Here is a 25968-nt window from a genome sequence, read left to right as displayed (position 1 = left end):
GCTGCATGAACCCACAGCCCACAGATGTGGCACGAGACAGCCTGGTGTGATGGCGGGGCAGGCCCATGCGAAAGGCAGGCACTTTTGCCCTCCCCTCCTCTCCCACTCTACATCTAGACCTCAAGCCACGGCCACACGCGACACCACAGCAGCTGGGCAGCCCTCTGGCAAGCCTGGGACAGCAGGGATGACAAGGAGCTGAAGAAAGTGTAAGGTGTGGGGAGGGAGGGGAACTGGGACAGCGAATTTGGGGAGTGGGGCTGGAGGGGTGAGGGCCCTCCTGTACTGACAGCTGGGGCCTGAGGAAAAGCAGCGGGCACAGGGCCTCAAGTCTGGCTCTTGCTGGGTCTTTCCTAACAGAAGCCCCAGCCCATAGCCACCCTCCCTGGGGGTGACTTCAGAGTCTCAAGACTGCAGGAGACCACAGAAACCTTCCCTTGGCCCTTTGGGTTGCCCGGGCCTCAGGATGGGCTTGGTGCCCTCTGCTGGGCCTGACTCGGGCACCCCAGCTCCTCCCCCGCACACCGTCATGCTTTGGCCGCTTATTTTCCAGCTAAAGGCAGCTCCCAGGACAGAGCCTCTAATGCAAAGCAAGCAGGAGAGTGGGGGCAGGCCCAGGGGGCAGCAGCGCACACAGAGGAGCCACTCTGCTATGACGGGTTCAGATGCGGGTGGCCAATCTTCCTGGCCAATCCTCCTGTCTCCCTGAGGCCCTGTTGCTTTTCCCCCTTCTCTTCTAGAACCCAGACAAAGCCTCGTTTCCAGAGATTGTCTCTTGAGGACTTGGGGCTGTGAGATTCTGGAAACGCAGGAAGATTTGGTCCATCTGGACAAACTCCCATCCCCAGGGAATCAGGTGGGCAGAGGGCAGAAGGAGTCCTTTGTGCCAGTCCCAGGCCCTTGGCTGGGATGACCTGGACACAGGAACCGTGCCAAGGGCTGCCCCGTCACCTCAAGGTCAGCAAGTTAGCTTGGGCGGCAGGAAGAAGTGGCTTGGGCCTCCCACCACCGGCGGCCACCTGAGCTGGCACCAGGGGCTCTCCTCCCACTGCAACTCCCCCTGGTCTAAGTGGGCAGCAGGCGGCATCATCTGAACTCCGTGATAACAGTCTCCTTTAGGCTGGCCGGGGGCCGGGCGGGCCAGTGGCCCAGGGGGCGCTGCTGGCTGCAGAGCCCCGCCGGCCTGGCCCCCCACACCCTTTCCCCAGCTCGGGCACGTTACCTGCTGTGCCAATGAGTTTCTTGGATTTGTTGAAGATCTGATCACCTGGGTTAGGAGGTGGTGCTACGTCCTGGCCCTGCCGCGCCAGCAGAGGGTTGTAATCCTTTCCATCATAGTTTGCGTCAAAGAATTTCTTAAACCACTGAATAAACTCAAAATTATCTTGGAATTTTCCTTTCACTAATTTCTCTACAGGAATGATCTGAAATAGACCACAGAAGCAGAGAACTTTAACCTCCGGCTGCTGCACAGCTGCCGTCCTTTGAGGGAGGGCTGCTGCTGTCAGGAAGCCCTGGGGCTGCAGTGGCCCCACCTTCCAGAGTCCCCGCCCGGGGTCCAGAGACAGCCCTTTCCTCCAGGCACAGGAGGAAGTGCGTGGGGAGACGTCCCTTGGTGCTGCTCCCTGCACGTGGGGTGGGGGTTGCTGGAACCGGGGTCCTGGGCCATCGAGGCAGCAGTGAGCCAAGAGACTTCATGGGCCCTACAGAGGAGGAACTTAACAGGAGCAGTACACCGAGAGTCTCAAGTGTAGGGTCCAGAGAGGAGGAAGGAATGGGAATGCGGTCAGGATGGGGTGTCAAATGTTGTGGGGTTTTCCACTGAGACTTGAGCCGGGGGAGCACTCCCCCTGGAGAGGCAGTGGGTGGAGAGTGGCATCAGAGCTGGAAGGACCCCAGCAGCCCCTGCTGCGGGCCATCTTCCCTGGGGTCACAGAGCTCCTCGGGGGCCCCTCAGAGCTCAGGCACCTACTTTGTCAACACCCATCTTCTTGAAAGCTGCTTGCAGCACCTTGAAGTTGTGGATGTATTCGTGCTCTAGCTTGGCCTGGAACTTCACCTTCCTCAAGTGCACACAGCCAGGGAAGAGCATATCCATGAACTGGCAGTAGGCTGCCCCTGCGGAGCAACATGGGCAGCTTGCTTTCACCTTCCTGGGCCCCCTGGGGCTACTCCCCTGAACGTCCCCATCTCCTCTCCTCTTTCTTTGGGGCCAGGGCCAGTCATACTTGTGGAATAGTGAAGTGAAAGTCACTCAGTCATGTCGAACTCTCTGTGACCCCATGGACTGAAGCCCACCAGGCTCCTCTGTTCATGGAATTCTCCAGGCAAGAAGACTGGAGTGGGTTGCCATTTCCTTCTCCAATACTTGAAGGATAGGCACAACCAGAATTCCCAAGAATAGGAGCAATTACTATATAATGATACAATGAGGTACCAGCACCATATCAAACACCGGCTTCCCCTGGTGGTTCAGGGGTTAAAGGAATACACCTGCAGTGCAGGAGCCGCAGGAGATGTAGGTTTGATCCCTGGGTTGGAAAGATCCTCTGGAAGAGGGCATGGCAACCCACTCCAGTATTCTTGCCTGGAAAACCCCATGGACAGAGGAGCCTGGTGGGCTACAGTCCACAGCGTTGCAAAGAGTAGTACACGACTGAATCGACTTAGCATGCACACACCATATCAAACACTGCATGTATGGCATTCGGTCCTAACAGCAACCCTGCTTATACAGCTGCTGTCATCTCCGTTTATGGACCGGAAAACTGAGACCTAGAAAGAGGGGTGCTGACTTGCCCAGGGCTGCACTACAGGAAGAGCTGAGACTGGGACCTCCTGAGTGGCTGGGCTGGACCTGGTGCCGGTGACCTCTGGTTCACTGTTTGCCTCTCCTGCAGCCCTGCACTGTACTTCTGCACTTTGGACTTTTTCCACCCCACTGAGACCCCCATTTCCTTCCTTCAACTCCAGAACTGTGGCTGGTTGAGGGCTCTGCAGGTCTCCTTAATCTCCTTAATCCTCAATGTCCGCTGAGGCTGTTCTGCCTCCTGCCTTCGCTGCCCTCCCCTCCGCACTCCCCCTTCCCCATTCCCAGCCTCCAACCTGAGCAGAGCTGTTCTATCTTGGTATAGTTGAGGTGCAGGGAGTCGTTGACCCATGCAAGCATATCATGGCGACTCAGATTCTCACTGGTCACAGATGTGGAGTACACATTGACGGCCATGCCCCAGCTGCAAAGAAAGGAAAGACAAGGTCAGCTCCTGGGGGCCTTGTGCTGTTCTTGGGCCCAAAGGAGAGAAGGGGCTGGGGGTCCCTGGAAAAACGAGAAGCATCTTCCTCCAGACTAGCAGCTTATCTCCTGGGGAAGGGGTACTTACTCACCCTTGAACATCTGGTGATTACCTACTATAAGATCTCCTGGAGAAGGGAATGGCAACCCATTCTAGTATTCTTGTGTGGAGAATCCTACAAACAGAGGAGCCTGGCAGGCTATAGTCCATGGGGCCACAGAGTCAGACACGACGGAGCACACACACATACTATACAGGGTGCGTGTGTGTGCTCCGCTGTGTCTGACTGTCCATGGAATTTTCCAGGCAAGAATACTGGAGTGGGGTGCCACTCCCTCCTCTACGAGATCTTTCGGACCCAGGAATTGAACTTGCGTCTCTCGTGTCTCCTGCATTGGCAGGCAGATTCTTTACCACTTTGCTGTTACTCAGTTGCTCAGCTGTGTCCAACTCTTTGCAACCCCGTAAGTTCCAATATTTTGGGCACCTGATGCAAAGAGCCAACTCACCAGGAAAGCCCCTGATGCTGGGAAAGATTGAGGGCAACAGGAGAAGGGGGTGGCAGAGGATGAGATGGTTAGATAGCATCACTGACTCAATGGACATGAGTTTGAGCAAACTCTGGGAGATACTGAAGGACAGGGAAGCCTGGTGTGCTGCAGTCCATGGAGTTGCAAAGAGTTGGACATGACTGAGCGCACGCATGCACGCACGCATGCACACACACACACACACACACACACACACACACTATACGATGGACCCGTGCTAAGAAGTGGTGAAGTCAGAAGTGGTCTCTGCCTCCAAAGAATTTACAGACAGGCAGATGTCCAGAGCAGGGAGTGATGGGGCAGGAAGAGCAGGACAAGCAGAGTTCAGGGGTGGCACAAGGAAAGGAGTGACCTTTTCTGCTTGACAGGGTCAGCGAAGACTTTAGAGCAGTCTGAAAGGGGTAGGAATTTTCTGAATGTATGGGGGGACAGGGTGGAAGAGCTGTGCAGGCCCCAGGACTAGCAAGAACAAAGTTATGGCTTATTGCTGGGACTCTGAGTTGTTCAGCAGGCAGGGGAAACCGTGTTCATGTTGGGGTGTGGTACAAAGAGGCTGGAAGGGGCTGGTTGCGCAGGGCTTTGTTTACCATGAGGAAGAGTCTGTTTAAACAAGAGAAGCCATTAGAGGATTTTAAGCAGATAGTACTTGACCACATTTGGGTTCTAGAAAGCTGACTCATCTTCACATCTGCTCTGACTTCAAACTCTATATCCCTGTGGCTTGCTGATGGATCCACAGACACCTGAATTTCGCTTATACAGAAACTTCCCTTAGTACATGCTCTGCTTCTGCATTTGTTATCCCAGTGAATGCACCACCCATCACCCCATCACCCATGCTTGAAACCTGTGGGGTCAGTCCAGATAGCTCCTCCCCCTCATCCTCAAAGTCCATCATTCAGCAAGGCAGCACTGCCCTCCAATGTGCCTGCTCTTCTCGGCCTCCTGCTGCCCTGGGGTTTCTGCATATCCATTCTCTCTGGCCAAGACGAGCAAGAGCCTCCTGGGGGCCCATCAGCCTCCAGGCTCTCCCTTGCTCTACTCCATCACTGACACTGCTGCACTCAGACTCTTCGAAAGCAGCCCTGGTCTCTCCAACCCCTAGCTCACAAATGAGCTAGAGACACAAATGAGCGGTCACAAACGAGACACCCAGTGGCCGGACTTGCCCTGCAGACTTGAATGGTTTAGCACTCACAGTGTTGGAAACATTTTTGAGTTAGTACTCAAGATTTTTCTGGAACAGAACTGAACTCAAGATTTTAAAGTTGGGATGTTCCACACAGGCAAATTGGGATTTCTGGCTTCTTTTGGCAACCCCGAGTCCGTGTTCCCACGCAGCAACCTACAGCTGGAGCTGAGCAGAGGCGGCCCTCTTGGGCCAGTGGGTGTGAGCGTGTTCTTACTCTCCCCTCATCCCCCCCACAGAGGTCAAGTGTCGGTTGCTGTTTATTACTGACTTGCACTGTTACAAGGGAAAACTTTCTTGTAACTAGATCTTTTATCAGAAATGGAGAAACAGGACTGCATATTCCCAGAATTGGGAGAGTACATATTTCTGGAGTGAAGAGTATTTTTTAGGTTTAATATGCAAAGTGTCTCCCTGAAGGAAGAATACACCCACCCCACTTCCCCATCCAGAGGGCATCTGTTCTTGTAACGTGACCTGCTTCCCACCACTTGTCAAGCTCATCAATGGGCCCTCCCTCTCTAGCCCTGTGGTCTTCTTTGATCCTCTGGTGGGAGTCATGGGCAGCTCTCTACTCACCTTCTGCTGGAATGCAGTCCCACCCCCACAGTTCATTCATTCTCTGCTCTGCTGCTGCTGCTAAGTCGCTTCAGTCGTGTCCGACTCTGTGCAACGACACAGATGGCAGCCCACGAGGGTCCCCCGTCCGTGGGGTTCTCCAAGCAAGAACACTGGAGTGTGTTGCCACTTCTTTCTCCAGTGCATGAAAGTGAAAGGCTCTCAAACTGTGGTCCCTGGTGCACCATTGGTGCTCTGTGGGCATCAGCTTGTTAGAGATTTCAAGTTAGAAATTCCTATTTTTGAGCTTTGCCCCCGACCTACTGAGTCAGAATCTGCACTTGACCAAGAGGGTCTACAGGCACAGTCAAATTAGAGAAGCTGTTTTAGAGAGGAGGCTCAGCTGGCATCTGCTAGGCTCTGCTCCCCCACAGCCCCACCCAAGTACAGACAATGGAACCTCACTAGATGCACATTTAATTTCAATACATTTTTTGAAAAAAAAAATCAGGACACCCTCCTGTATACTCCTAGTCTTTCCTCCTTTTAAAAATAGACTTTGTCCTTCATTGCCTAAAGGAAGGAAGGCCAAGATAGGGCTGGAAAGCCAAGGGAAACAAAAATTATTGTCTTGGGAGCTTCCAAGGACTCAGGAGCTAACAATTGCGGGGATTTCCAAGGGTAATTTTGACTGCACTTGAGTATCCTCTTACACAGTGGTTCTGAACCACTACCCTGTAATCTGACCATTGCACTAACCACTGGACTTGTTGAAATGCCTGCCTCTCGCATCAGGAAGCACCTCAAAGCCAGGAGTGGTGTTTCTAGGCCTGTCACAGGGAAGGTATTGAGCAAATTTGTTGAATGATTGAGTGACACCTTCTCTCTTCTTTCTGAATCCTCTTATATCAGCTTCTGGCCTGGACCCTCCCTCCCCAACTCAACCTTCAGGACTTAGCTGGGGCTCTAGCTCCTCTAGAAAATGTTCTCTGAGCTGCTGCGCAGGGAGGCATGGCCCTGCTCTGTGTCTGTCACCCTGAGCATACTCAATCATGGCATTGATTCCACTCTCTTGAAACCACTTGTGTGTCTGTCCCTTCCACCTGACTGTAAACTCCTCAGTGACCAGGCTGTTTCATTCACTTTGGGGTTCTAGATCAATTCTCAATGAACAATAATCACAGAGATTGGAGTTGGGAGAGTGCCTCTTGGTTTCCAGGGAGCTCACCTAAAGTACAGAGAAGGAAATGGCAACACACTCCACTGTTCTTGCGTGGAGAATCCCAGGGATGGGGGAGCCTGGTGGCCTGCCATCTATGGGGTCACACAGAGTCGGACACGACTGAAGCAACTTAACAGCAGCAGCAGCAGCACCTAAAGTAACCTCAGCAGGCAAGGCAGGAGTGTGTGGACACCAGACTTGATTAGGGAGGCATGTGGGGAGGGTCCCAGACTTGACTGGGGAGGCAGGTGGGGAGTGTCAAGGCAAGTGTATTGTATTTTGATGAGTATTTAATTAGGAACTCTGAGAAATTGACAGATTTGCCCCATCCTCAAAGAGTTTACAGTCTTACTGGGAGACCAACATACACCAGAACAATACAACCAAATGCCCCAAAGTGTGGTGGAAACAGTAGGTGCTCCAGGAAGACAGGAAGGAGAGAGTATGCAGAGCTGGAGAGTGGATTTGAATGACCCTAATATGAAAGGTCAGGCCCTACCAGGCCTTCGGGGGGAGGAGGTGTGCAGAGGCCTGCGGGACCTGAATGCAGAGGGGACAAGGCTTCTCACAGGCTTGGGGACTCATTTCTCCATGAGGCCCTGGGGGCTCTTTTGGACCTGGGCTCCTGAGGCAAGAGTCTGAACTGGTCAGGGGTGGTTCCGGGAGGCATAGGGTGGTCTGAGGTTGGTCCTGGGAGCTCCTGAGCCACTTTAAGAATTTCTTTTCCTGTTTACTGTGTATGGTTTTCAAGTGCTGATTATTGAAAGAAAGCAGAGGCACTGGTCCCCCTCTAAACTGGTCCTCCAGTTTCTGACTGAAATCATTTGAGCTTCAAAGATCTTCCAACCCACAGGCAGCCTTCCTGTGGTTTCTCAACATCTCTATATTATATATAGCCATGTCATGTGTATTATTATATAATATATATAGTACACTATATAAATATACATTAATTATATTTATACATAGGTGCCTAAAATGGTAAAGAATCTCCCTGCAATGCAGGAGACCCAGGTTCTATCCTTGGGTTGGGAAGATCCCCTGGAGAAAGGAATGGTTACCTACTCCAGTTAATATATAAGTTAAATAAATCACCCTGCTTATTTAACTTACATGCAGAGTACATCATGCGAAATGCCAGGCTGGATGAAGCACAAGCTGGAATCAAGATTGCTGGGAGAAATATCAATAACCTCAGATATGCAGATGATACCACCCTTATGGCAGAAAGCGAAGAAGAACTAAAGAGCCTCCTGATGAAAGTGAAAGAGAAGACAGAAAAGGCTGGCTTAAAACTCAACATTCAAAAAACAAAGATCACGGTATCTGGTCCCATCACTTCATGGCAAATAGACGGGGAAACAATGGAAACAGTGACAAACTTTATTTTCTTGGGCTCCAAAATCACTGCAGATGGTGACTGCAGCCATGAAATTAAAAGACGCTTGCTCCTTGGAAGAAAAGCTATGACCAACCTAGATAGCATATAAAAGGCAGAGACATTACTTTGCTGACAAAGGTCCATCTACTCAAAGCTATGGTTTTTCCAGTAGTCATGTATGGATGTGAGAGTTGGACTATAAAGAAAGCTGAGTGCCAAAGAATTGATGCTTTTCAGTGGTGGTGTTGGAGAAGACTCTTGAGAGTCCCTTCGACTGCAAGATCAAACCAGTCAATCCTGAAGGAACTCAGTCCTGAATATTCACTGGAAGGACTGATGCTGAAGGTGAGACTCCAATACTTTGGCCACCTGATGTGAAGAACTGACTCACTGGGAAATACCCTAATGCTGAGAAAGATTAAAGGCAGGAGGAGAAGGGGATGACAGAGGATAAGATGGTTGGATGGCATTACCAACTCAATAGACATGAGTTTGAGCAAGTTCCGGGAGTTGGTGATGGACAGGAAAGCCTGGTGTGCTACAGTCCATGGGGCTGCAGAGTCAGACATGGCTGATTGAGCTGAACTGAACTGACCTACTCCAGTTTTCTTGCCTGGAGAATCTTATGGACAGAGGAGTCTGGCAGGCTACAGTCCATGGGGTCTCAAAGAGTCAGACATGACTCAGCGACTGAACAACAACAATACATAATGTAGTACATATTCATATATAGTACGTATATATGGTATATATGAATATATTTATATATGATATAGTTGGCTCTCAGTATCCATGGGAGATCTGCTCCAGGACCACTGTGGATACCAAAATCTATGGGTGCTCAAGTCCCTTATGCAAAATGACATGGTATTTGCAAATAACCTCTGTACATCCTACTGTATACTTTAAATCATCTCTAGATTACATATAATACCTCATACAAGTAGTATGAGGTAAGTAGTCACTGTTTCATGGCAAATTCAAGTTTTACTTTTTGGAACTTCCTGAAATTTTTTTCAAATTGTGGTTGTTGAATCCGTGGGTATGGAACCAACAAATATGGAGAATTGACTGTGCAATATATTTGACGATACACACACACACACAGCTTTTATGTCTATATAATTTAAAACATACTCCTGATATACAACCCGGTATTGGAACCACAGTCCTCATCTGATGCATTGTGTGGCCCGCACTGCAATAGCACGGGCTATATACTGGGGGGTAGGTCACATGAAGCAGGGTGGCAGGGTGGGGTCGGTATGGGTGGGCAGCTGATACATGGAACAGAGCCTTGTCTCCACTCAGGACTGCCTCTGGTTCTTTCAGGTGATGCTACCCTCTGGCCCAGCTGGGCTTCATTTTGGCTCAGGACAACTCATCCAAGGCACTCAGGGCTCTTTGCAAGGATCTCCAGTCACACTTGCTGGGGGTCATGAAGAAACCCATCTCCTAGTTCTCTTATTCCTTGTCAGGATGGGGTGGAGGGGCAGGATGCCCTTCTTTTAATGCTCCTCTCCTAGATTTGGCCCTATAAATACAGCTAAATTGTGACCAGCAGGTGGCACCAGGTCCTGGGCAAAGACTCCTTTAGAAGTTTCTCCCATCCCTAAATTCCCCTCTCCCTAGCTCAATTCAGACAAGGAAGAGCTCCTGACTTTGACCCTATCCCTCAAAGAGGAAGCCTGGTTGGGTCAAACCTGGTGGTATCAGGGCAGCAGCTTGAGTGGAATCCTTGTTCTTGATCCAAGTGCCCTCTAAGAACTGAACGAACTATAATTGGCTAGGGCATTGGGTCAACTCTAAGATTCTGGACTCAACTAAACCAACCCCCCAATTCCCCAGAATCATAAGTTAAATGCATCAGTGGATCCAACTTCCAATGACTTTTTGTACTGGGGGTTGACTCAGGCCTAGACTCAAGCCAGACCAGCTTCTTGGGGTGAAGGTATATAAAGCATCCGCCCAGGTATCTTGCCCTAAGTGAACCAGTTACCCACCACTGCAGCCGAGACAAAATCTGAGACAACTCTTAAAGTGAATGCACCTGTAACCAAGGGCTGGGTCACCTCCCCTGAGAGAACGGTAGGCAACACCTAGAGGAGGCAGGCTGTGTTCCAAGGGCTACAGTAGCCAGGTCTTGCTCCACCCCCATCCCTGTGTTTCCACCCTGGCCTCTGCCACATGGTGACTGTCAGGAGAAACAGCTGCCCGGGTTGTAGCATGTCACCGTCCAGCCTGAAACCCCATCCAAGAATCAGACTGAGGACACGGCCTTGGGAACAATCTGCTCTGCAGGGTCTTGACTCCTGCTACCAGGACGGGGGTCAAGGGAAAGAAAAGTTGAGAGGGTTTAGTCTGGTGATACGCAAAATCATTTCCTATGCGAGGACCGTCAGGTTCACGATGCAGTCACTGGTAATGGGAAAGACAGTTATCACTCATCAGGGGAGGCGGAGCTGTCAGCCATTCTGCAGCCGGAGGCTTCCAACATGGTCATCAAGACCAAATCTGAACATCCCGTGGCTGGAAAGAGTTTCCAGAGACCATCCAGTTCCTTCCCAGATCTCTAGGGCTGTACTGAGAGCTAGGCATTTATATTCCTAAATCATAAATAAGGCTGAATAACTCTGAAAGCTCACATTCTAATGTTTAATAACCTTATCACTGGCCTACCTCTAACTTTTTAAGTCTTCAGTGGAGCTCTACCTTGCACAAATATGTCTTGAAGATAACCCAGGGGTTATCTACTCAGTCTTCTCTAATTCTTTGGTCCCTAGAACTCCTTGCAGTTCCCAGTTCCCTTGCAGTTCCTTCTGCTCCCCACAGCTGTGAGGGACACACTGGGTCTTTCAGCCCTGTAGTGGGTGTTGGACCTGCCTCCAGAAGGCTCCAAAATGGTTAAGAATACCAGATCTCCAGTCACACAACTTGAGCTTAAATCCTGGCTCTAACATTTCCTAGCTGCTTGACTTTGGGCCTCAGTTTCCTCATCAATAAAATGGGGACAATCAAGAGTCCCCACTTCACAGAGCTGTTTCAAGAACTAATTGAGTCATGTGTATAAAGTGCTGGACACAGCCTGGCACCTGGTAAGCACTTGGTCAGTATTATCGGCATTATTAGGGCAGACACTGAGATCCAAGGTCACATTCCTGAGAAGCAGGCGCCCAGCACACATCCAGGTTCAGGCCTCCAAGATCCTGGAATGCCAGTCTAGGAGGGAGACAGACCACAGAATTGTGCCTTTCTCTGCCCTTTCTGCCTGGGAATAACCGTCTGGGCTACCTGAAGCTGGGGCTTCTAACCATGATCCCTCCCCAACTCCAGATTTCCCATACATTCTGCTTTGTAGATGCCATCCTACCGGTCAGGAAAACTGGAACAGATGCTGTGGGATCAGAGGAGAGAGAACTCTGAGGAGCTTGCCAAAATGTTTCCCACTCCTGACATGGGGCAATGCCCATTGTCATTGGCCCCCTTCCTGCCTGGGCCCAGGGGGCTGAAGTCACCTGTTTGGAAAGTCTGCAAAATTGTTACCCCGTGCCCCCTGGGTTACACACCCAAGTTATCCTGGGATTGCATGGAGGCAATAAGTGCAGGCAGGGAGGCAGGGTTCTGAGGGACTGGAGGAGCCCTGCCAGCGGGTCACAAAGCCCTGGCAGACCCAGCCAATCACCTTCTTCTCATGGTTGACCCAGGACCTGACTCATGGGGAGGCTCAGCCTCCTGAAGCTGAATTTAAAAAGGAGAGATGGGCAGGAGTGGTAGTTCCAGGGCTGCTGGGGAACACGCCCACTCCAGCAGATCCAGGACAGGGATTTGGACCATGCAGGCTCAGGTAGGAACTGGAGCTTCTCCAGGATTCTGTTCTCATTGCACTTTTAGGTCATGTAGCTCTTCCCCAAGATCCTGAACCCTGCTGAGGTCCCAGCCACTGGAGTTCTGAACACGCCCTGCTGACTGTGATCTGAATTCTAAACAGGCAGGTCCACATAATGGGGCTCTGCCCTTGCAGCTGCTGTCCCAGGGAAGGTGTCCTTTGGGGAGTCCTAGCCAGATTGCTCTATCTGGTCATTACTTAAAGGGTTAATGGGAATCCAGGAGGGGAGTACACAGAACTCCTCACTTGCTAAAATTAATCATTATTAGTAGGGCCCGTGTCGGTGGGCAGGTAGAAAGGCAAACCTTTCTTTCCAGTGGCTCTCTACTGAAGATCTTTAAGTTTCACAAACACTTAACTTTTTAAGCCAACAAACTTTCATGATAGGATCCACCATCAGAGCAAGATTACCAGCAGCAGACTCCTGGAGCTGTGGGGTGTGGGGAAGCCAGGTTGAATGGGAGATGTGGCTCGGCTCTGGGCTCTGCCACTCACTGCCCTTGAGACTTTGAGCAAGTATCGAGTTGGCCAAAAAAGTTCATACTGGTTTTCTGTAACATGTTGCGGAAAACCCAAATGAATTCTTTGGCCAACACGATAGTTTGAAGTATCCAAGCCTCAGTTTTCAGGTCTGAAGGGTCAGGATGATTCTCTTGAGTATGGCGTTGCTGTGGGCTTAATGAGATACCCTGTCTTTGGGAACCAGAGGTTCATCATCTCCCCACTTTGGGGGTTGAGCAACCTTAATGACAGGCAGAGGATGATCAATGTGTCTGACTTATGGTCTTCTTCCCAGGACCCTGGCAAACTCCCCACAGAGCTCCGATCGGGTGCCTGAGCAGGGGCAGGTGTGGCTTCAGGTTGTGGTTCTTCGGCAGCTATGCTGGCGCTCTGGTGCCCATTTCTTTCCTTCACTAGTACTAGCCTGGGGCCCTGGGCACAACAGCTGCTCAATAAACACTGCTGGATGAATGAATGAATGGGAGCGGCTGAACTGCAGTGTGGGGTTTCCGGTGGCAGGTGGGTTCAGAAAGGGTGGTTTTCTGGCCATATTTCCTTTCTGTTGACCACAAGGAGCAGGATAGGAGAAAACAGGCTGTACCTGCTGGCCACATACAACCAAATGCAGCCTGAAGCCCCTGTATGCTCAGCAAGAGATTGAAAAAGACCTCTTCCTCTGATACAAGGAAAAGAGAAATGAGGTAAAGTGAGAGTCCCTCAGTCGTGTCCGACTCTTTGTGACCCCATGGACTATGGCCCGCCAGGCTCCTCTGTCCATGGAATTCTCCAGGCAAGAATACTGGAGTGGGTTGCCATTCCCTTCTCCAGGGGATCTTCCCGACCCAGGGATCAAACCTGGGTCTCTCGCATTGCAGGCAGATTCTTTACCATCTGAGCCACAGGGGAAGAAGCCCATATAGCTGCCAGACTCCCCAGAGCAGGGCTCTGGGATGGTTCTGAGAACAGAACTTGGTACCTGTTTGGAGGACGCCCCAGTTGGGACTGGCTCTCAGTCCAGCTCTGTGCACACCTCAGGGGAGGCATATGCTAGCCCACCTGTGGCCTGAACATCGAGAGGGAGGGGGCTGCAGCAGCAGCTGGGATGCGTAGGGTAGAGAACACTTGCGTCTGCAGCCCTAGTAGGCTTGCTATCTCCTTCCTGATCTTTCATGCTTCTTTGGGGGCACATTCAAATCATGTCACTTAATCTTTTCACAGGCTGTTTCTTCAGTCAGCCCGTATGGCTGACAGTTGTCATCTGGCCAAGCGGCATGCTCTCCCTTCCTCTGAAACTGGACTCTATGAATCATTCAGTCTACTCTCCCTCCAGCCTGGGCCCGGGCCTTTCTCTGCTCTCAGAGCCCCGCTCCTCTTCCCCCACCACAGCCAAACCACCAGTTTTATTTCCTGGCCTTTTATTAAAAAAAAATACTTTTGTAGCAAGTATTATTATCAAACTCCACTCATTGGGCCAGCCACCCTTGTGGTGGTAGAGAAAAACTTGCCCCTCACGTAGCACACCACCTATACTTGTGAGTTCATTAGCCAGCAGCCTCAGCTCCAAGCTCTAACAATGTGCATCTCCTCGCCTTTTGGCTTTTTGCTTATTTCACTGACCTGCTTATTACACTCTGACCTTTCCACCAGCAGGTCTACCTGACGATGTCCAGAACAAACCTGGCAACGTTCAACATCTGAGTCTCTTCCTCTCGTGGAGACTGTCATTCATCCCCAAGACTTTATCTGCCCCACTGCAGGCAACAGCCATTCCCCCTCAGCAAGGATGTGCAGTGAGGGGCACATTCAGGCCTGTCTGCCTTTAAACAGCTTCTCTCCTGAGCTACCATGGTGCTTGATGTTCCCACCACGAATGCCACTCTTGTGAATTATATAGCATTTGTCTCCAAAAAACCTTAGTTATTATCTCAATTTTAAATAGGAGGAGATGAAGACTCTGGGTTCAAGCGACATACTAAGAATTAAGATCAACCACTGGCGAGGCCAGACCATGGACCCAGGCCATCTGCACCCAAATCCTGTGCTCCTCCCACACCATGGCCCTTAGGCGGGAAGACTGACTTGGTTCTGCACAGTGCTAGTGCAGGATGGGGCTGCTCTGGTCGGTAAAGAATCCGCCTAAAATGTGGGAGACCTGGGTTCGATCCCTGGGTTGGGAAGATCCCCTGGAGTAGGGCATGGCAACCCATTCCAGTATTCTTGCCTGGAGAATCCTATGGACAAAGGAGCCTGGAGGGCTACAGTCCACGGGGTCGCAAAGAGTCGGACACGACTGAGTGACTAAGCACAGCACAGCACAGTGCAGGATGACTTGCCCCGATTTCGGCTCCTGAGCATTAGGAGAAAGGAAAGGAAATGTCAACGGTTTTCTACTTTATATTTCTCTTTCCAAGCTACTGCAGCATTGCTCACTCAGCAAGGGTTTATTGACCATTTCTGTAATGTGCTAATCCCTCCACGAGGCACCATGAGGACATAGGATGATTTTAAATCTTGGGTCTTCTCTTCAAGGAGCCTTTGTTTGGTTGAAAAAACAAGAGTAACTCATAAAACAGCACAAGATTCCACAAACCAGAATATATGAAGCACTAACTTGTGCGAGTGCATTTGGCTTTTAAGTGCTCCAGGAGAGTGTGGAGGCTGAGAGGGGCCTTAGTAGTTAAACGGCTTCTGGGGGAAAGTGGCACCAAATTTAAGACTTTAAAGATGGTAGGATGTTAGAGAGAAGTGAAGAGAAAATGGAAAATTTGGGACACGGGAAACATGTTTGTGATTACTTTCCTTTGAAAAATGAGCATGAGACCAATGATCAAATCTTAGAGGAATGTTACAGGATGCGATCAAGAGAGGAAATGGGAGAGGCAGGCGGTGTCCCTGGTGCCAAGGGAGCGACAGTTTTGATGAGGAGGTTACCTGCCCTGTTTAATGAAGTTACCAGACCTTGGATGGAGAAGTGCTCATTAGATTGTGCAAGGAGAAATGATGAAACTCTGAGTCGTCGTGCTGGAGTGTGAGGACTGAATCTCAACCTGAAGACAATTATGGAGCCCCAGATTATTTGCCTGAGAGGATGCGGAGGAGAGAAATCAGGGGTTTGTCACCAAGGCCAGTGGGTCTGCTGTGGCACGGCAGGTGGACTTGATAGAGAGTGACAGCTTGCGAGGTGAATACCTTGCTTCTTTCAGTAAAATCTGGAAAAATCATATCCTATCCTTAAATTCTAGGTCGTATCTAAGGGGGATCATGAGTGCAATCTCATGGTCTTTCTAAAGTTTTACAACATGGTATCATGAAAGAATGGAGAAGGCAATGGCACCCCACTCCAGTACTCTTGCCTGAAAAACCCCATGGACGGAGGAGCCTGGTGGGCTGCAGTCCATGGGGTTATAAAGAGTCGGACACAATTGAGCGACTTCACTTTCACTTTTCACTTTCATGCCTTGGAGAAGGAAATGGCAACCCACTTCAGTGTTCTTTCCTGGAGAATCCCAGGGACGGGGGAGCTTGGTGGGCTGCTGTTTATGGAGTCGCACAGAGTTGGATACGACTGAAGTGACTTAGCAGCAGCAGCAGCAGCATGAAAGAAATGAAGGAATGAACAAGAAATTCAACATAATAATGTCTTAACTAAGTTGAACGTTTGGAGAATGTTTTAAATATGAATATACTGTTCTGTTTAAGTGTGGTTAACCAAACCCCCTTTTGGGCTTTAGTTTTGAAAATTATTAAAGTAAATTATTTCAGAGCCTCCAATTCACTTACTCACTGATCACTGTGTGTGGAGTGTGTGTTCCAGGCACTGAGCCTGGCATGAGGCCTATAGGAAGGAAGGGGACCTACTCTGTGTCCTTGAGGATTTCATAGACTAGTCTGGGAGCTAGACAAGTGGACGAAATAAGCAAAGGGTGACACATTACACTACAACCCCAGATGCAGGAAAGGCATGCTGCTGGAGTAACTCTGCTGTCTGGGTCAGGGCTTCTAGAAAAAGAATAGTTTGAATGGGGTCTTGAAGAAGCTTATCAAGCAAACAAAAGTCAAGACAATAGAGGAATAGACTGGGAGGAGGGAGGAGATTTTGAATAGTTTACCCCAAAATGCATGCTGGAGGCAGAAGAGGATGTGGTTAGTGGTAGAAGCTACAAGCAAGAGCTCCATAAGAGAACTGGGAGTTATTCCATCCTGGGAGAAGCTCATCAAGGGATTTTTTTTCCCCCCACAAATACAAGATATTTGCAACAATGCAAAAATATCCCTAACACTACTATAGTTAAAATAGTTGAGCATCATTTCCAAATCAAAAATACAGCAAATGAAATTATAGTGCTTAGAAACTGCATTAAATGTATAATTCTTGGGGCATTAGCTTATATTATATTTTCTGGCAAAAACTGAAGAGATTTCCAAGTGCTCCTTGTAGAAATCAAGTGTCCCTCCAAATTTTTGTCAACTCATTATTTTGAAATGATTTTAGACTCACAGCTGCAAAATAGGACAAATAATTCCCACGTATCCTCGTCCAGCTTCCCCAATAACATCTTACATAACAATTGTTAAGGCCAGGAAATTGACGTTGGTACATTATTTGCTGAGTTACAGACCTTATTTGGATTTCATAAGTTTTTACACACCCTCTTATTTTGCTGCTGCTGTGGTACAGTCTAAGATATGTTATCACATGTATAGATTCATGTCCCGAGGACACAGACTGTTCTATAACCTCAAAGAAACTCCCTCATGCTACCCCCTCATAGCCATGCCCTCCTCCTACTCTGATCCCTGGCAACCAGAGATGTGTTTTCTATCACTATAATTCTGTAATTTTAAGAATGTTATAGAAATGGGGGCTCCCCTGGTATCTCAACTGGTAAAGAATCCACCTGCAATGCAAGAGACCTTGGTTCGATTCCTGGGTCGGGAAGATCCACTGGAGAAGCAACGAGCTACCCACTCCAGTATTCTTGGGCTTCCCTGGTGGCTCAGCTGGTAAAGAATCTGTCTGTAATGTGGGAGACCTAGGTTTGATCCCTGGGTTGGGAAGAAGTCCTGGAGAAGGGAGTGCTTCTGGAGTACTTCTGGTAGCACCAGTGTTCTGGCCTGGAGAATTCCATGGACTGTATAGTCCATGGGATCACAAAGTATGGTCCAAGTACATTGATCCCTGGGTTGGGAAGAACCCCCAGAGAAGGGAGTGCTTCTGGAGTACTTCTGGTAGCACTGGAGTGGCTACCCACTCAGTACTCCAGTGTTCTGGCCTGGAGAATTCCATGGGCTGTATAGTCCATGGGATCGCAAAGTATGGTCCAGTACATTACACAATAATGGTGCAAGTGTGGACATACCACGGTTTATCCATTCACCCACTGAAGGACATCTGGGTTGTTCCCAGTTTTGGATGATTATAAAAAACCCTATGAGAACCTTCCTCAGCCTTCTCTTGCTTTGCTCATGACAGTCTAGCTTTGGCAGTTCAGTTCAGTTCAGTCGCTCAGTAGTGTCTGACTCTTTGCGACTCCATGAACCACAGCACGCCAGGCCTCCCTATCCATTACCAACTGCCGGAGTCTACACCCAAACCCATGTCTATTGAGTTGGTGATGCCATCCAACCATCTCATCCTCTGTCGTCCCCTTCTCCTCCTGCCCTCAATCTTTCCCAGCATCAGGGTCTTTTCAGATGAGTCAACTCTTTGCATCAGGTGGCCAAAGCACTGGAGTTTCAGCTTCAACATCAGTCCTTCCAATGAACACCCAGGACCGATCTCCTTTAGGATGCACTGGTTGGATCTTCTTGTAGTCCAAGGGACTCTCAAGAGCCTTCTCCAGCACCACAGTTCAAAAGCATCCATTCTTCAGCACTCAGCTTTCTTTATAGTCCAACTTTCACATCCATACATGACCACTGGAAAAACCATAGCCTTGACTAGACAGACCTTTGTTGGCAAAGTAATGTCTCTGCTTTTTAATATGCTGTCTAGGTTAGTCATAACTTTCCTTCCAAGGAGTAAGTGTCTTTTAATTTCATGGCTGCAATCACCATCTGCAGTGATTTTGAAGCCCAGAAAAATGAAGTCAGCCACAGTTTCTACTGTTTCACCATCTATTTGCCATGAAGTGATGGGACTGGATGCCATGATCTTAGTTTTCTGAATGTTGAGCTTTAAGCCAATTTTTTCACTCTTCTCTTTCACTTTCATCAAGAGGCTCTTTAGTTCTTCTTCACTTTCTGCCATAAGGGTGGTGTCATCTGCATATCTTGCTTTGTTCATGATATTTGAACTTGCTTTTGTTATTGATATTTCTTCCAGCAATCTTGATTCCAGCTTGTGCTTCTTCCAGCCTAGCGTTTCTCACGAAGTACTCTGCGTATAAGTTAAATAAGCAGGATGACAATATACAGCCTTGACGTACTCCTTTTCCTATTTGGAACCAGTCTGTTGTTCCATGTCTAGTTCTAACAGTTGCTTTCTGACCTGCAAACAGGTTTCTGCTTTGGCAGAGATTGTTCCAAACTTTTCTGTCCTCTGGAACAACAAATCTGACTGGGTTTTGTAGGTGGGAGACCTAGGCTATAGGTTGGGGAGGAGCTGAGAAGACACAAGTATACAAGCAACTCTTTGGACCATTCCAAAAATTATGGGTTTGTCTCAGTTTAAACCTAAGTTTGTGTCCCTCAAGGCCAGGCTCCTACTTCTTACATGCATTTATACCATAACCCAAGCCTGTGAACTCATCTTTCTAGATGTATGATTTCAGCAAGGATACTTGGGGATCACAGTGGCAGTTCAGGCAGCCTTTGAGCAAAATTGAGAGGAGCTTTAAAACAACAGGGGACAAAGCTTCAAACAAAACTGATTGCAGGATCATTGGAGCTGAATCCATTAAGGTTCAGAAAGACCTGTCTAAATTTCTATCCAACTTGCACAAAATCTTCTTAAATCAGAAGCCAAGGAAAGACTAAAATAGTCAAAAGCATAACAGAGAAAGGACTCATCGTATCTCGAACAAGAAAGTCTTCACAATACCCAGTGTGTGGGGATACAGATTTACTCATGACCCTGGGGTCATAAATAGGATAGTAATTTCCTGACCAGAACCAAATACTCTTTTCTTTTATCTCTAGTGCCTCCTGAGGTTGCATATTTTACAGTCACAGATTCATGTTCTGCTTTCTTTAGTGTTCCTTTAGGTCAAAACAGTCAATATTTGTTTGCCTCTTTGGGGGAAAATCAACAATGTACCTGGACTGTTATACCTAAAAGATTTACTGAGGCGATTCCTACTTTTCACAAGTCCCCAAACATAACCTCAAGGATCTTAAATTTCCCTGTGATTCTTTATGTGGTTGACCTTTTATTGTATCCTAATGATGAGAAAAGCTCTAAGACTGATTTTAGCTAGCTACTGTTTTCTTTCAGAAAGGGCGAAACGTGTTTTGTGTGTCTGTGTGTGGCCCCATGCGATATGCGGGATCTTAGTTCTCTGACCAGGGATTGAACCCATGCCCCCTGCAGTGGAAGCACAGAGTCTTAACCTGCCAGGGAAGTCTCAAAGTGCATTAGGTTTTTTAAGAGAAGTTACAATTTTGTCAAAGTAAAGTTCATTATGCAGGCATGATTTATCCCAGGAAGGTAAATTCTTTACTTCTGATTATAGGCCATTTAGAATGTTCCAACTTTTCTGAAATTATGACACTTACAATTTAACCACGTCCTTGGTATGCAAGTCCCTCCCTTGGGAATCTCAATATGAAGAGGCCTTTTGTGAGTTAAATTAGCCCTTCAGCAGCCTCCCACTCTGGGCTCACCTAATTATCATAAACATTTCTGTCTGTGTTTGTGAGATCTGGACAAACTGTTGGTGTTATGAGTCACTTTCATGGGACTCATCAGACATCAAGTCTACCGCAGACTCTCTTGACTGTGGCAAGGCCTGCCTGCCTACTCAGCTCTCTTAAGGGAATTAGCCCTAGTGGCTAAGCTAGTGGGGGCTTCTGTCCACTTGGTTTCAGGGTGTCCTTTAAATCTGACGGTCCTTCATGCTGTACAGTGTTTGTAGCTCACTGAAAACACACGTGTCTCAGTAGGCAGGCTTATCCCCAGTGAAATCCTATTATGTTCTCTGCCACAGACTTCAGTTCACTGTAGTATTTCTTCGAATTTTGCTGCTCTACTTTTACATGTCTTATTCTCAACGAGGTCATTTTGGTCTACTGGTTTCTGCTCTAGGAAAAAGAGACTGCTGGATAATTCGAGAAGGAGAAAAACTGGATCTTGATTTAAGATCCAAAACTTTGGCCACTCAAGGGGAGGCAGGGTTGCTTTCTATTCTTGTAACGCCAAAGGTCTTTTTTAGACCTCACATGTACATAAACATACTCTTCCTTTCTTTTTCCTCATGGTGGTAATAACTGAAGGTAGCTTGCCCTCAGAGGGACTCAGAGAACTCAGTGTCCTTAGGACAGTGCTTCTCACACTCTGCGTGCCACCTCTCTGGAGGTCAAGGTAAGGTCGTGATGGGACCATCTAAATAGAATCCTTATCATTTCCTTCCTGGAATCACGATTCTGGAGTTTTCTTTCTCTTAGTCTAGATGGCGGTAGTGTGGTGGTGGGCCCTGGTCCCACTGAGCACAGACTCACTTGGGTTCATCAGTCATTTATTTGTTCACACATGAATCTCTGCTTCCATGTATGAGTACTGAAGCACCTACTGTCTGCACAGACATGACCTGGCCAGAGGAATCCTTCTTTCAGCCCTAGATGACTTCTCATTTGAGGAGGAGGGCTGTACGCAGTGGTTAACTGCTGACTAGTTAATAACTATCTCGAAGGGATGTGCAGGGATAGGTCACTTTTCTGGCTGCCTCCCCAGGAAACTGCAGCATGTCCTGAAAGCAACTTCATATGATTAAAATCCCCCCTCCACCACCAACAGGCAGAATCTACCAATTCTGTCTTCTCAGCCTTCTCTCTGTTACAGATGATGAAATAGGTCTGGAAGGCCACCTCACCTGAGGTACCTCACGATGTGGGGGTGTGGGGAGGGCTGTTTCAAAAAGGGCCAGACCCCAGAAGCACCTCAGTCCCATGCAAGCCAGGATGGCCTTGACTTAGAACTAAGATGGGACAAATGACGACTCTGCAGTGGCAGAAAGGACTTTCAAAATAAAGGTAGATGAATGAGGCATGTGCCGAACATCACAAGTCCTCTGCAGGATTCGTCAGGACACGGGCCTGCATCCACCTGGAAGCACAGGAAGCCCTGCAGACCCGCACGTCCGGGCAGGGGCTGGCTGAGGTTCTCAGCGTCCCTGCTCTGGGCTCCCAGAGGCTGTGGGCGCTTCAGTCTGGTCAGGGCTAGTGCAAAGTTAAATCCACGTGATGGTCCTAGGATAACAGCTCAGTGACAAACAAAAACCTGCTGTTGTGAGTGCAGGGGACTGTACTCCATTAAACATGGTTGGTGAGAGTAGAATTCAGTACAATCTCTTTGAAGGGCAATTTGGCCAAAAAATGGTATTAAAAGCCTTCACATTTTTTTGTATACTTTTCCACCTTAATTCTACTTACAGAATTAAGGAATTTTACACTCAAGCAGTAATTATGGGTATACATAAAGCTTTTATGGTCTTCTCTGGTGGCTTAGTCAGTAAAGAATCCGCCTGCAATGCAGGAGACCTGGATTCAATCCCTGGGTTGGGAAGATCCCCTGGAGGAGGGCATGGCAACCCACTCCAGTATTCTTGCCTAGAGAATCCCCATGGACAGAGGAGCCTGGTGGGGCATGGTCCACGGGGTTGCAAAAACAGTCGGACATGACAGAGTGATTAAGCACAGTACATAAAACTTTTATAATAAAGAAAAACTGGAAACAAGTGAAATGATCAATAACAATGAATTGTTAAACAAATCATGGTACATCTACACTATGCAGCTGCTTAGGACAATGATGCTGTAAAAGAATATGTAGTGACTCTTTGGCATTGCTCGCTGGCTGGCTGACTTAGCACCCACTTCCAACACCCTTTCCCCTCGCCTTTCTCCACTAGAGAGGCCAGAAAAATGAAACACTTGTTTTCCAGCCTCTCCTACAACTAAGAGCCACCTTGAGACGTGAGGTAACAGCCAACAGGCTGCTGAGCTGGGCTGTCCTTGATGACATCCTTGAATTGTTCTCCCAGCCTGGATCTCCTACTTTCAGACTCTTGTCATATGAGGAACATATTCCTATTATTTGTTTAAGCCACTGCTGGTTTATTTTAGGGTTTGCCATTACCTGTACCCAAACATAATCCCAACTGAAAGACATGGAGAGATGTTTACAATATATTAAATCAGGGGAAAGTGTTACAGAGCAGAAGTATACCCACAGGCATAGAAGAATAACGAGGGGGTGTATTCTAAAATAATAATTGTGATTTTGTCTGATTGTGGGGTTATAGGGGATTTTGAGTTCCTTCTTTGGGTTTATCTGGATTTTCTAAATTTTTTACAACAAACATGGATAACTCCTGTGGCAAGGAAAAAGCCTGATAAATATATATATATATTAAAAAAAAACAACAGGGTAGAGAAGTAATGGAAGAAACCTGTGGTCAGGCAGCAAGAAGTTTTTGACAATAGCTGCCAAAATAACCATTTTACAGCTTCCATTGCTGTCTGGGTGGTTCCGGCTCCCTGGAGTGGTGTTTCTTACCCTTTCTTGCTGGTTTCTCCGGTTTTGAAAGGTCCCCACTGGGTTCTAACGAGGCTTGCTGAGGCCCACCTCCACCAGCAGGGCACCATCCTCAGGGACACCCCATGAGGCCACATGGGCTCTGAGCACTTTCAACGCATCTTTCTCTCCTCTTCACTGAGGGGCTTGCTTCCCATCCCCTAACTCCATCTCATTGCTTGCTCTCCCCTAAGCTTCTTGGCAGAATCAAATGAGACAACTTATCTAAAAGTGCTTTGTACACTATAAAGTGTAACAGAGTGTACGTTGGTTTTACCTCTGTCCCTTCTGCCTCTTCTCCCTGCCTGCTTTCACTCTTCCCTTTCTCTCCTTCCCTTGCTCCTTTTCCCATCCCTCCCCCTGCCATGGTATAACAAGGACACGAGGAGCCTGCGTGGCCTTGAACCTGGACTTCTGTCGTATTTCACATGACCCTGTCCTGTACTTATTTGCTTACAGGCTTCTTGCCCTTGCTCAGCGGTGAGCTCCTTGAGCAGGAACCATGTATTTCGACCCCCAGAAACTTCTAACACCTGACTCACAGTACACTCCTGGAAAACGTTTGCCTGATATCACTGAAGTACATTTTTAAGATTGTTTTGTTATCTGGATAAAGCACAAACACTCACTCAGTAATGTCAGTGTAAAATCAGTCTTCCATCTAAGTAAGTAGAAATGTGTTACGTGCATCTAAAAAATTAAAGTCTCACAGAGTATTTTTAAGAACTGAGAATTGACAAGATTAGCAGGTTGGAAAAACTAATTTTTTTTCTTCCAAACTGCAATATTGATAAATGTATTTACAACTGAAATGGGAACATAATGATAAAGTGGAAACAAATATTTCATGGTAAAATATTATAATTTATAGTTTATATCTGTTATATACTAAAATGACAAAAAAAAAAAATTTGCAAGGATCCATGAAATGCCACATTAAAAAAACATGTATTTGAATCCAGTCCAACGTCTCCCATTCTGGCCAAATTGTCAAACCATTTATTTTTTTCTCATCCATCTCATCCTTTCCAATCCCTCTGGCATCATCGTTGTCCAAACTGGGACTTTGTGACTTGATGGTATTCCTGCCTTTAGTCTCCTTTAAACTTTTTCACCCCTCATTGCAGGACAAACTTTCTAAAAACATCGCTTTAATCACCCCCTGAGCCATGTGTGCTGTCTTTTCAGTCATGTCCGACTCTTTCTGACCCTACGGACTGTAGCCCAGCAGGCTCCTCTGTCTATGGGAGTCTCCGGGTAAGAATCCTGGAGTGGGTTGCCATGCCCTCCTCCAGGGGACCTTGCCCACCCAGAGATTGAACCCACATCTCTTATGTATCCTGCACTAGCAGGCAGGTTCTTGACCACTAGCGCCACCTGGGAAGCCCTTTAATCCTCCCACCCCCTGCTAAACCTCCAGGGGCCCTTCACACCTATGCGTATTCTATAGCATAAAAATCAGACTTCTTGGGCTGGTGCTCACAATTCCACTTCACTCCTTCCCCCCCATTCTTTCCTTTGGATTCTCCATCCCTTAGACTCTCAGCCTCAGACTGGTGCTCTCTTCCCACCAATCTCCCTCATACTGAAGCCCTGTTAGCCCTGATTGTACCCAGATGCCTTCTTCCTTTTAAGGTGAGGCTCATTCACGTTCTGCCACTTCCTTGACCACGGGTGACAGAGTCAGGATCCCAGATTGCTGTGATGGGATAATGGCCAAGAGGCTAAACCATTCAAAATACACGTGAGGTTCTGCATTTGGATCTTAAAAAACCAAATGGAAAGAAATGTTGTGGCAGGGGACATAAGGATCTGCAAGCAGAGTGTGCACACATGTAAGGGGTTTGAACTGATGGCAGCTCCGTGTGAGGTGCCACCGTGCTGGGACTGACAAAAGGCAATGGTGGCAGAGGCTGGGAAGAGGACCCCACTGACTGAGTCCATCATGGCCCTGACCCTACTGTGTATATTATTCACCTCACTTACTCCTCACAACATGGAGAGTACCCTGGGCTGAGGGTACCATCAGCTCCATTTTCTGGGCTTCATATCCACTACTTTGCAGACTACTATTGAAGTAACCCCTGATTCGATGTCTTCCATTGCCCTCTAGAACATTTCCCATGATGGACACCCGTCTGTCTCTCCAGCCTCCCACGACCACACCCCCTTCCCACACCACGTTCCAGCTCTAAGGCACTGTACCAGGCCGAGTCAGACTTCAGTGCTATTCGTTCACACTTCTGTTGGAAATGCCTTCCCTTCCTTGCCACTGATCTTCACTTGGAAAGTGTCAGCCTAACCTCCAGATTCACTCAAGTGTCAGTTCCCTGATTCTCACCCTCTTCTGCTGGGCTGAGTTAGGTTGGCCTTCTAGGAGTTTCTCTAATACATGTTGGTGCACTTCTAACACAGACAGTATTTATCTTTTCCTTTCACTTCACCATGACCTTTTTGAGGGCTGGGATTAAGTCTCCATATCCCTATTGTCTCGTGTGGCATCCACCACACGGTATGTTCTTAGATGTTAGCAGAACTACACCGAGGCTCAGAGAGCTTAAGTAACTTGCCCAAGGTAACAGAGCTGGTAAGAACAGAACTGGTTTGAAGCCAGATACCTGATTATAAAGTCCTTCTTCTAGGATGAAAAAAGTG

General features: G+C 48.1%; 1 protein-coding gene and 1 non-coding gene across 3 annotated transcripts in view; both read right to left on the bottom strand.

Moving 5' to 3' along the window:
- The window catches only part of MAPRE3 (microtubule associated protein RP/EB family member 3), a 55476-nt gene that overhangs the window by 1622 nt on the left and 27886 nt on the right, over nt 1-25968 (bottom strand). Inside the window, exons 2-4 of one of the 2 annotated variants that reach the window (XM_086326002.1) lie at nt 3106-3233; nt 1973-2118; nt 1223-1424 (exon numbers count right to left, since the gene is read on the bottom strand). In XM_086326002.1, coding sequence (XP_086182128.1) covers nt 1223-1424; nt 1973-2118; nt 3106-3226 — 469 coding nt within the window. In that variant the 5' untranslated portion in view covers nt 3227-3233. The remainder of the gene's footprint in view (nt 1-1222; nt 1425-1972; nt 2119-3105; nt 3234-25968) is intronic. The other variant, XM_086326003.1, reaches the window with a different exon arrangement.
- Nucleotides 14014-14163, bottom strand: LOC147362871 (small nucleolar RNA SNORA62/SNORA6 family). The gene has a single exon (XR_015137479.1). It is a non-coding gene; the product is annotated as a small nucleolar RNA SNORA62/SNORA6 family (small nucleolar RNA).

Source organism: Bos grunniens, chromosome 11 (assembly GCF_055505025.1).
Source record: "Bos grunniens cultivar Pamir isolate PY7600 chromosome 11, Bosgru_T2T1.0, whole genome shotgun sequence".
Lineage (NCBI taxonomy): Eukaryota > Metazoa > Chordata > Mammalia > Artiodactyla > Bovidae > Bos > Bos grunniens.
This window is presented reverse-complemented; position numbering and strand designations above follow the sequence as displayed.